General features: G+C 42.9%; 1 protein-coding gene across 2 annotated transcripts in view; it reads left to right on the forward strand.

The window, feature by feature from the left end:
• The window catches only part of KIF2C (kinesin family member 2C), a 1,247,488-nt gene that overhangs the window by 288,562 nt on the left and 946,622 nt on the right, over positions 1 to 12,304 (forward strand). For both annotated transcript variants that reach the window (XM_086952306.1, XM_086952307.1), the window contains one exon: positions 9,426 to 9,542. In XM_086952306.1, the coding sequence (XP_086808432.1) occupies positions 9,426 to 9,542 (117 nt within the window). The remainder of the gene's footprint in view (positions 1 to 9,425; positions 9,543 to 12,304) is intronic.

The raw sequence follows: 12,304 nt of genomic DNA on the forward strand, positions 1-12,304 counted from the left end.
TTCAATTTTGCTGCAAGGTTTTGCCAACCTTGCAGAATGGGGAAAGTCCTGTTCATCGACTAGTCAGGCAGATTTGTCTACATGTTTTTCTCCATTCCCCTAATAAGCCGTAATTATCAAGCCAGCTTAGTCTATGGACCGTGATTCTAATTGCTTGAGTGGCCTCGAAAGTGGTGTCATACTTATCTTCCTCTTTCGGACCAAGCACTCGGAATGTTGCTGTGCAGACTGGCCCTGCCTTAGTTTGGCAGCCAGATACTGCATGTTTTTATTTATTTAAAGAGTTTTGTATAGCGCGAGGCCTCTGATTACCGCGAAAAAAAATAATTTGTGTCCACATCATATACAGTGTCTGAGACCATCTTAGCAAGTACAACTGTCTCTATAGTGCGTTTTCCTGATTGCATACATTTTTAGTAGTAGAGTACCGGTCTTGGCAGTCTTCCGAAATGTTGGTGGGTTTCTACATCGTGTTAACACAATAAGATCAGTGACATGAGGTAGATATGGCTTATTGGATTTTTGAATTAACTTGTCCTGTATCTTGGCCAATGATTTCCCTCTTCTCCAATCCTGGCGTATATTCTTCGCGTATGACCCATTCCTCTGTTGTGATTCTATTCACTTCTTATGACTAAGTGACTTTGACTTGGTTCAGCCCTTGTTAAGGGTGATCCATCTAGAGCTATGGGAGGAATTTGCTCATTAGAAATATTTTCGTTTCCCTCTTAAAGGATGCTGTGTTGGTTAACTTTCTAATGTTTGGTGGAAGAGTTCCAGATTCTAGGGGCTGCTCCAGAGAATGCTCTCTCATACGTTCTCTTCCGGAAAATGGGTGGTCTCAGGACCAGCTCCTTGGCACTCCTAGCAGGTCTATTTCCTCCAGATAATACTAATTTCTGGGCAAGGTATCTTGGAGTCTTGTAGTGAAGCGCTTTGTGGGTGATACAAGCCATTTTTAGCTGAATTCTGGCTTTGTACGGCAGCCAGTTTATTGCTTTTAGGTGCGGAGAGATATGGTCGAACTTCCTTGAGCCAGAGATCATTCTTGCCGCTGCGTTGAGGCATGCTTTTAGCGGTGCTGTGGAAATTAGTGATAGGCCTGCTAACGTAGTGCATCCATAATCAATCCTAGAGATGACCAAAGATTGGACTGCCAGCTTCATCTGCTTTTGAGATGAAGGGTTTCAACTTCCTAATGTAGTTCATGTGAAAGCGGGCACGCTTTGCTATTGCTTTGATATGTTCTTTCATTTCGAGGTTTGCATCAAGAGTTATTCCTAATGATTTAGCTGAGTCGACTAAGGTAGGTGTGCAGTTAAGCGCCGTGATCATTTTAGTCCATTCCTTAACTTCTGTGTGCTTCTTTGAGGTTGATATTAAAAGAAATTGTTTTGTGAGTATTTAGTTTTAGATTGATTTTTAACCATTGTAATGTCATTTCTAAGACCTCATTCATTAAACTGATGTCATCCAAAGACGATACCTTGAGGTATAGCTGGGTGTCGTCCGCGTACATGTGAAAGGCAATTTTGGAATTTCGAAGAATTTCTGTGAGTGGTTCGATATAAAAGTTAAACAGTGATGGGGATAGTGTGGATCCTTGAGGTACTCCAATTGTGTTACAGCGTGGCGGAGAGGGAGATTAACTAAGAATCTTTGTGTTCTATCCTGCAGGAAGGATCAAACCATTTCCTCACCATACCTGATATTCCCATCCTGTCCTGGAGCCTGTTCAGTAATTTTTCATGATTCACTGTGTCGAATGCAGCTGATAGGTCTAGGAGGATGAGTAGACATGATCTATTTTGGTCTAGGGCCTGTAAAGCATAATCGACTATATGTAAAATCGCCGTTTCCGTGCTGTGTCCTGTTCTGAAGCCCGACTGGCATTCATCCAGTAGAGCGAAATTGTCTGTGTTGGCTGAGTTTATTTTTGTACACATTTCTCTATTAGTTTGGCGAGTAGCGGTATGTTAGTTACCGGGCGAAAATTGTTCGGATCTGCCGGGTCCGCAGTCGTTTTTTCGATAATGGGGGACTACTTGACTGTTTTTTAGGCATTCTGGAAGTATCCCTTGTGATAGGGGTGTTAATAATTTTTGTCCATAAGGGAACCATGGCCTGGCTGATTTCTTTCATGCATTTCAACGGGAGTGGATCACTGTAGTGGTTATTGGGTTTGATACTTAGTAGCGTTTTGGCTATGTTCTTCGGGTCTAATAACTTGGAAGTATCCCAGTGGGCCTTGTTTTTCGTCCCACTTTACTTAATTAAGGCGTTGGTATCGCTCGTCGTTGGTTTTGTGGAATTCCTCATTTATCCCCTGCGCTCATGAGCTCACTATCCAACGAGTTGGCTTTGTCGGTGAAGAAGGAAGATAATACTTCGCAGTTTAGTGGAGTTTTTGTGAATTCCTGAATCTTTTTGGCTGTCTCGTTGGATTGTTTCAATTTTGAATAATTTACGAGGTCTGTTTTTGGCGGAATCAAATTCTGATCTGATGAATTCCTTTTTGGAGTTGAGGATCTTTTTGTTGTACTCTTTCCTGGTTTCTCTGGTTTCAGTACGGGGGAAGAAGGGTGTTCCCTCCATTTTCTTTCCGCCAATCTCAGTTAAGTCTTTCCTCATTAAGTGCCCCATTGAACCAGGGGTTTTTAATCTTCTCTAACTCTTTTCTGTCTAAGCGGCATTGTGGAGTTGACTATATCCGTTATCAAGTTATAGTAATGGTCTGTTAGCTCATTCACGTTCTGTAGGTTCTTTGGTGGGTCTAGGTTCTTCTCACAATTTTCTAATAAAAGTATAATGTTCGAATCTTTAGTGTCTCTCATCCACTTTTTAACTCTATTAGGTTCCATGTGTTTATTCTTTTTCCAAGTGGGAATCATGAAAGTTATTGCATCGTGGTCTGACCAGTCGCATGGCTCTATTGATAGGCCTGTAATGTTCTCGTTTTTTGAAATTATCCAGTCTAATGTAGCTCCTTTCGAGTGAGTTTGCTGTGTACATGCTTGCGAAACATTAGGTTCAGCTAGGAAATCTTTAAAATATTTTGTTTGTCATTGTCATTCCAGCGTAGATTAATGTCCCCTAAGAATATGTTTGCGTCTGTTATTTGTCGTCATCTCCATAAGTTCTATGAACTGCGTATTGTTACCAGGTAGGTAAAGTGCATGCATGTTGCATATTTGGTTGTTGTCCGTTATATTGAGACCTAGGTATCAGCACTCATTGAGAGGTTCTGAATGGATTTGGCCAATTTCTATATCCGATTGGTGTATGCAGGCTCTGCCACCCCCTTTCTTTTTTCATCTATCCAGTCTCACAATGTTATATTGAGGGGGCACTAGTAGGTACAAAACTAGTGATGATTCGGATAGCCAAGTTTCTGTGAGGATTGTAAAGTCAATTCCTTGACTAATGATGGGGTCAGCATGTCAGAAGCATGTTTGGCTGCGGACGTGCAGTTGATCAGAAGGCATTTCAACTATTTTTCAGCGCAGTTTGGGGTCGAGATTTGCGGTTCTGAGATTATCTGAATTTATTGTAAGTTATTGAGATTGGGTTTCCTATCATTCAGCTTAATCATTCTATTGCCATTGATCTGGACTGTTCTGATTTCCTCTCCTCTCCTGCTTTCTGAAATCTCGTAGTCCCTTAGTAGGGATAAGGTTTCTTCTTCTGTTAAGTCTATAGGTTTCCTATCTGGTCGATTATGCCTGTTAAAGGCATCGCAGTCTCCTTACTTTTTCTTTGCGACTGATGTATTAGCTCTAAGATGCGCACTATTTTTTAGTGTGTTTTCTGTAATTTCATAGTTTTCCTATCTATTGCAGAGAGCTTCGAATGTCTTGCGACATTTTGTTCATTTTTGTTGTTTTGAGACTCTCCTGGTCTGAGGAAATGTGTTTGTTGTATTCCTCCGTTTCATGCGTGATCCACCTTTAGTCTTCCCTTTTTTGTTCTGTTTTTTTCAACTCTATTCTTGTAATTTTGGGAATATTTTGGTTATCTGTTCTACCTGTATTAGTTATGTCGGATGTTCTATCCTGATTTTGTGTACTTACTACAGTGCTTGGGAGAGAATTTTCTCGCCGTACTAGGTGTTCTTTGTGCGGTTCTTTGCGCTGGAGTAGTGGGGTATGGCTGTAGTGGGGTTTTCTATATCTGGGCTTTCTCGAGTTTCAGAGCGAAGCCTAGTCGACGGAGATTCTTCCTGAACGTGGTGGGATGTAGCATCTTCCTTCTCAGTTTCTATGTTATGCAAATATTGCGTATCAGTTTCTGATACCACTGGTTCATTTCTGGACGATGTGCTTCTTAATCGGCGAGTGTCTGTTACTTGCGTAGCCTGTTGAGTATCCTGTGGTTCTCTGAATAGTATGTTGTATGTGTGTAGTGTTCCTGGTGTCCCGGGTGTCTTCTTGTTTATTTGTGTTTCGTTCTTGTGCTCTCGTGTCCCTTTTTAATATTGGGAATGTTATCAAACTAATCTAAATCGTTGTTTGAGGCTTGTATTAGTACTATACCATTCTTGTGCAGAGTTATGCTGAGGTCAGCTCATCGTCTTGGAGCGGATTATATCAAGATTTTAGTGCTGTGGGGAATATTGGTAATGGATTTTGCACTTAGCCGTTCTCCTTGTAAAGAATATCATGTCATTCACTATAGTGCCTCTAATTCTGTAGGACGTGGGGTGAGAAATCAGCGTGTCTGGGTTTCTCCTCAACAGGTTGTTTGAATTTTTTCGCTGCATTATTGGAAATTCTGGTAGGATACCTTATGATGTGGGAGTTCATGCCTACAGGTTCTAAGCAGTTGTCCGCCATGGAAGTTGATTGGTCCTGTGTGTTATAAATAAATAAAATGCTGTAATATACTGTAATACACTGATCCTTTGAAAGCTCCCGTAATCTTTTAGATGGTCCCTATTTTCGATTTCTTATGGGGGACCTTCTGCTTTATTCATCTATATAGCCAGAACTGAGTTCGTATTTTGTCAGTATTTTAATTTCCACATATTTCAGGGATATTTCAAGATTGCTCCACGATTATTTCAAGATGGCTCCCGAGCCCGTATAGTAAGGACTCAGTAGTACAAGGATGTGTCAGAAAAAGCTAGAAAACCACCTATTAGTTTTTCCTACTCCATTGAGAAGAGGTACTGCACCTGGTGTGCTCAGAACAATTTTGACCCTCCCAACTGCCAAGAAGCTATGCTGCCAAATCTCCATTTGCTCAAGACAAATTTCAGTTTTCTTCGGTTAAACTCTATCTTGCAGTAATCGCAGTATACAAAAAAATTCCCTTTAAAAACTTTTTTCAAAATCCTTATTGTGAAGGGTTTACTAAAGAGCATTTAAGTTTATTCCTCATTCTCCATGATTACTAAACCTTGTCCTTCCATGTCTTATAGGCCTGTCTTTAGTCCCTGTTCACAAGGCTTCCTTATAATACCTTTGCTGGAAATTCGCTTTTGAAGTTGCAATAACCTCTGCAGGCATGGTTTGTGAGGTACGGGCTGTGTCCATGAACCCTATACCATTTTTCATTTAATAGAGTAGTAATGAGAACTCCTCTAAATTCCAACCTTAAGTGGTTTTGGACTTTCATGCTAACCAAGCCATTTGTCCACTTATTTTTTTCAGAATCCCTTTTAAGTTTTATCTGGTTTTGACCAAAAGCTTACAATTGTCCAAGAAGTTATTTGTAAACTGCGGTTCATTACGCACAGGGTTTGCCTAATTAAAACAGTCTAGATGGCTAGCTTCTTGCATTTTCCTGTGCTATCATTAAACCTAATAATCCCTTGCCCAGTGGACCAAAGGGTCACTCAGCCAGAGGTAAACTGCTACTTCTGCTTTTGAGATATATTTAAACTTCTAAGATCGCAAAACAGCAACCTGGAGATCAGTTTACACCTTCGAGGCACTATTGTCTGTATTCAAATTCTACAGCAGATGCCCACGTTGGACAGGGATATTTGAGAAATGTTTGCTTAGGTCTATGGATCTATTTTTATTTTCTTCACTTGTGAATTCTGGGAACTAGCTATTCTGTTCAGTGCATATCGTCAATGGAGACTCCTAAAAATGGTTTCTTACATGTAATAAATAAAAATTGTAAATTGATACTTGTATAGCGCACTACTCACCCGCAAGGGTCTCAAGGCGCTTGTACGAATACCGCTGTGGAACCCATCATGGCTTTCCCTGTGAGGCGTCCACTCCTGGGCACCCCCAAGGTGGAGGCCAGGCATCCTTAGCGTTGTGGAGATTAAGCAAGCTATTGCCCAGAGTTGCAGAGTGGGACTCCCATGATAGGAATAGGCACTGAGGCGAGAATTATCAGGCCCGTGGACTTTTGAGCCCAAGACCCGCCGAGGCAGGGAATTGAACCCTGGTCCCGGGCTAGATCTCTGCATCAGGGTCTGCCGCTCTAATCATTGAGCCACACTTCTCCACTAATCAAGTAATCAGAGTTCTCCTTCAAGGGGGCTCCATTGAAATGAAAAGCTTACCTTCCTGATGGAGGAGGTAATCTCAGTTTATGCTCAAAACTCACTTGCAGACTCAAACTACAATAAAAAGTTCATGATGGGACATTGGAGAAGTGTCCTGTTTACATTTTGTTTTTGTTTTACGCTAGCCTACTTGCATCCCACAGAGCTACATTGCCCTGGACTTCGCCTTCATTCATGTTAAAAGGTAAAAGGGTTTGTGAAAAATGCATTTAAGTTTTATCTGATCTTTTTACTTAAGTGACATTTCTGGGTTTTGTGTATTTACTTCCATGTTTTAAAGTAAATTAAAGGAATTGGTATGAAGCCTACTTGGGCTGCTAAATTGTACATTTGTGCCACACCACCTTTGGCTTTCCAAAGTAGGGCTAAAAGGTAAACCTAATTTGGAAGAAGTGCTTCTAGACCCTGCACGTAGAGGGACTGTTCAGTGCTTAGGATTTCAATTGAGATTCCCCTGCAGGAGTACTAGGGTTACATGTACTTTTTGTGTACCCTATTCCCTTTCTCCAGACTGTAAAATTACAGAATTCCATGATGCCAATTGTTACATTGTGGTCTAACCATTTTTGTTTTTCAGAATTCAGACTTCTCTTGTGGAACAACCTCTTATTTCCAGGTCTGCCCAATCAAATAAGGGGTTGAGTCACACCTTCCTTCTGTTCTTGAAGTACAGAACGAAGACTCATTAACAGGTGTTAGAGGCCGATTTGAATAGCTAACCATAATGTCACCACCATGCAGTGCTAGAACTGAATGAACCTCGAAGCAATGGACAAGCAAATAAGTTATTGTGAGGATATAATGGCAGAAGATATTCATATAATATCCAGCCTCCAGCTTCTGTGTGAAGGCACTTGCCACGTTATCTTACCAGTTGTAGGAAATAATTGTGTTGACTCATTTTGTTTCGTTTGTTCTTTGATATGTTGTAATTTACATTGCTTTGCCCATTGCTTGTAAAAACCATGTTAAGTAACTCAGAAGAGGCACAACCAACTGGTTCTTAAAATAAGCAAGCCTTATTTGTGATAAAGTACACACTAATCCATTTTAAGTTAATTACTCTTTGACTTGAAGCCCTCTGAAAATTGGCAACACTAGGTATTGGTCACAACAACCTTCAAAGTGCTTACAGTGTCTTTGAAGTAGCCTCAGGAACAATGTCCACTGCTGGTACCACTGGACATTTCAACAGACCATAGAACTTAAATGGGGATGTGAAGGGAAAATTTCCAATTAAATGCAGTCACAAAGCACCAGTTAGCATTCTGCTATTATCCACGTATTTAAAGTCTAAACATTTTGGTGCTGTATCTGAAAATCTACATTTTCACATCACAGTTCAGTACTTTCAGATATTTAATTCTTTATAGTTTAAATTGTGAATCCTTTTTCTCTGAAAATGTATTATTTTTTCATTTATTGTTGAATGACAAGTAAATCAAAATGCACAAGTCAGTCCTAATTGGTGTCCTTTGTTTTTCTTTTTACATATTTTAAATATTCTGTTCCTTATCCTAGGAATCGGAGCATAGTAATGGGTCTCCCTGGCAGACATGTTTCTCCTTGATTTCAAACCTGGACCACACATCTTATCAGAAATGTAATGTTCGTGATATGGTCCGAGGATCAAGATTGAATGCAAATCACGTCTTTAAATCTTAAACGCCATCCTGTAGGATAGTTGTTTTGAACAAATTGCAGATCTGTTTAAAAATTCTTCAGGAGCTGCAAAAGTACCACTGAGCCTTTAGATCCATTGATCTTGGTGACCTCAGTCTCAGGTCTTCATTGATAGTAGGGACTTCAGTCATAGCTCTTTTCTGGCTTGAATGTTTTGAAGCCCTTGACACATTGATCCTCATCTCATTAAAAGCAAGAAATAAATTGAAGTTTACTCCATCGATGGCCCCCAACTGCCAGAAAGGCCAGCAGACTCCGGGCCGTCTTTAGCGCTGTGGCGCAGAGGCGCAGAGTGCGAGAATCATTTTTGGCGCTCTCATACCCCATGACCACCTCCTCGGATTTGCTCATACCACCAGGCAAAAGTGCCCGTCTTGCGCTCTCCAATCAGAAGTTATTACTCAAAACCGTGTCCCCACTGAGATCAGCGCCCAGTGCGGCCACACCAGTCGCACTGCCTTAAAGCCGGCCCTGAGCAGACTGCTGCTTCATTATGAGGAGCGCCTCGAAACCAAGTATGCAGGGTGAGCTAGATGAGATGATTGTTGCCTGTTGTGTTTTGGTCCAGCCCAGGCACGTGAGATTCAGATTTCTCATCGGACCTGCAAGCACAGCTACTGGAAATGCCCTTTGATAAACATCCCTGTGTGCTCACAATTCCATGGTAGATTTGAAGTATGTGTCTCTAATGTTGACCTACACAGGAAAAAAAATATCTCCAACGATGTAGAAAAGTTTAGATTTGCAACCATCATTTCATCTAATCAAGACAAAGCCAGCTTTTGCTTCTGCAGTGCATCCAACCTACTGATAATGTGGCAAAGATGGGCAGGTGCAGTTTTTCTTATCCGTGTCTCCATACACCAAAATTACTAAAAGGCATTGGTAAAAATAGTATTGTGGCTTTCTATCCGAAAATGCCCATAACACTCAAGGATGTTTTTTTTCTGCTTGGAGTTGTGTAAATGTGTTCCCATTCCTCTTGAAGATAAAAATGCATTACACCCTGGAATATTGCATTATTTTTCTGGGTAGTTCTAACTAATACACTTTTACTGAATAGTAGCTTAATATTTGCCATTTTACATTTGAAACATGATATATGAGCCCCCTGGTTTGCTAGTTGGGAAGCTGTCAATATAGTGAGTTTCTATGGTCACCTTCAATTGAGGGGGCTTGATTTCCATAATTTAATCTCTCATTTTTATATCCTTAGCATTGCGTGGGCGTCCAAACAGGATGACTGTTATTTCTGAATTGTTACCAACCGAGAATATGATGGAGTGCGAACCTTGTACACCAACACCTGTTAGACCCAATTCTTCAATTTCTAGTAAGTGTAGTAGTTTTGTGCTGTCTTGGAAGACATGGAATGTATTTCATGAATAGCATAAAATCATGAAGATATGACATCTGTTAAGTTATTTTGATCCACTTCACGCTGTCTCCATTTATGTGCTAACTACATATATCTTGATGCATAAATCTACTGCCAATCGTTCAGCGATACATTCATGTTCATTGTTTTGCAGCCACTCTTGCTATAGAAAAAGATCATCCCTATGGAACTAGCCTTGGTCCTTCTTCAGTAAGACTAGTCCAGCCTGAACTGCCAGGGCAGATCCCTTCTAGTCTAACCAATCAACCGGCTTTTGTTGGTGAATGGGAACAAATCTTCTATAGCAGAGGTCTTCAAACTTTTTGATGAGACCCCTGTCAAAAACATTTGAGTAAGCAACCGGTCCTGAGAAATTTCTAGAACTTTTCCTCGTCATTGACAATTATGGCCAACCATAAACGCCCCGAATTCCCACAGCAAATCATTTTTACATCTGGGAAATAAATTTAAAGTGTTTAGCAAATCAAAGGTCAGTAAGCGTGGGGGCATTGTCAAAGGTGTGGCTAAAATAAAGAGCTTCATTTATGAGGCGCGCCAGGAGGCCCAGCAAGCTGCACCGGCGCCTGCGGACATTTTCGATGCTGGGGATGTCTAGGGAGAATCTACCATGGACATCAGTGAGTCGAACCCTGCGTCGGACGTCGACTAAAACTACGACGCCGACATGTTCGATGCTGAAGAGTTAGTCGACGAGGTAGGAGACGACGACGGGGCCCTCGGGGCGATGGAGGATAGCTCGGACGAAGAGCTACCTCAAACTGACACTGGGGCCGTTGCAATTCATAAGGCTCAGGTCGAGGGATCACCACTAGGCCTTACCCAAGATCTTACGACTGGTTCTACGGCCCTGCCTTCGGGCTCTGCCACGGACATTGCTGTTGAGCCGCACCCTGGCAAATCGAAACCGAAAGTGAAACTTATGGTCTCGACACAAGAAACGGCGCAGGTGCCCTCCTCGAAACCGAAAGTGCGCATCACTTTGGTCGGATCCAAGGCCTCGTAGCCCTCGGCGCCAAAGAAGCAGAAGGGTGTTGTCAAGCCGAAGGCTCAAGTCAAGGGCATCGAGACGAAGTCTGCCGCGCCGAAGACTAAAGTCAAGGTGGTCGAGCCGAGTAAGTCGGCGCCGAAGGCGGTCGACACCAGCAAAGGACTCGGTGACCCGAAGAAAGCTCTCGGTGACACGAAGAAAGGACTCAGTGACCCGAAGGTTCTCGAGACTCTGCGTCAACAGGACAGGGCCAAAAGCGGCGCACCCCGAGAGTCAACTCCTGGTGAGGCCTTGACGGATCCCATCGAACTGGCGCGCCCGTCCGCCGCTTTCACCAAGAAGGTGACAGACTCCCTACAGCGCATCAGGGTGAAGGCCTCAACGGTCGTACCAAAAGATCCTCCGCCTCCGAAGCCGGTCAAGAAACCTCACAAGGCGTTGACGCCCATTCACTTTACGTTGCTGCCAAAGGTGGCGCCGAAGGCTTTCACTCCCAAGGCGGTCGCCACCGTCCCTGAGAAGGTTTCCTCGGTGCCAAAGTCGTCGACGGTGGTCACCACCCCAAAGCCTCGACGACTTTCAGTAGACGAGCAACAAGAACACTTTATTAATGCCGAAACGGGCAGGCTTTCCCTACACAAGCGGAAAATGCCCAAGAACAACCAATGGAGTCCTACAAGATTCCTCTGAAGAAAAAGGACTCTGCTTCCACTCCTGTCTTGGTGGAACCACTTTCTCCACAGACTCATAATGTTTCGCCCACTTACTCTGATGTGGACGCTGGGGAGGGCGATGATGAGGATGAGTACAGCTATCCCGTCTATACAGACCCTGAGGATATCAATGAACCCTGGGCTGCTGGTGCTGACCCAGGGGATCCTCATTCAGGACAAGACTCTCCTATAGTCTGTGAAGACGTCTCCTACAGAAGACTCTGCAGCATTCAATGCCCTCATTGAACGGGCAGCTACAAATCACAACGTCCAGCTCCATGCTGACCCTATTGACGTCGATTTTCCTTTTTGATACCTTAGTCTCGAGAGGACTGTCAAGACTCTACCTATGTTAAAAGGAGTCTTAAAACATGCTGGAGAGATCTTTAAAGAGCCTACCAGGGCGAGGGTGATAAACCCTAGGATTGAAAAGAAGTATAAGTCAGCGCCTACTGATCTTACCTACATCAAGGGACAGTTGCCTCTGGACTCTCGTCGTCTCGAATGCCCGGAAGAGGGCTAATTCTCAGACTACGGGTGATGCTCCTCCCCCAGACATAGAATCTAAGGTCTTTGAGGCATCAGAAAAGGGTGGCAGCACAAGCGTCCAACATCTGGCGCATTTCCAATACACAAGCGTTTCTGGCGAGGTATGACAGGGCACACTATGACACGCTGGAGACCCTGTTGCAGCACCTACCTGATAAATACAAGGAGGCAGCTGATATGCTTATTCAGGAAGGGAAGCTGATCTCTAATGCTTCCATTAAGTGCGCTCTGGACGCGTCTGACATCGCAGCCAGGGCTGTCAACACTAGTGTTATGCTGAGACGACATACCTGGCTGAGAATCTCTGGATTTAAGCCAGAGATACAAACCACCATCCTTAATCAAACAGTTAGTCCAGATCACCTGTTTGGCCCAGAGGTTGACACCACCATAGAAAAGATTAAGAAGGACACAAACTGCTAAATCCATGGGTGCCTTACAGTCCC

The sequence above is a fragment of the Lissotriton vulgaris genome, chromosome 1_1 (assembly GCF_964263255.1).
Source record: "Lissotriton vulgaris chromosome 1_1, aLisVul1.2, whole genome shotgun sequence".
Taxonomy (NCBI): Eukaryota; Metazoa; Chordata; class Amphibia; order Caudata; family Salamandridae; genus Lissotriton; species Lissotriton vulgaris.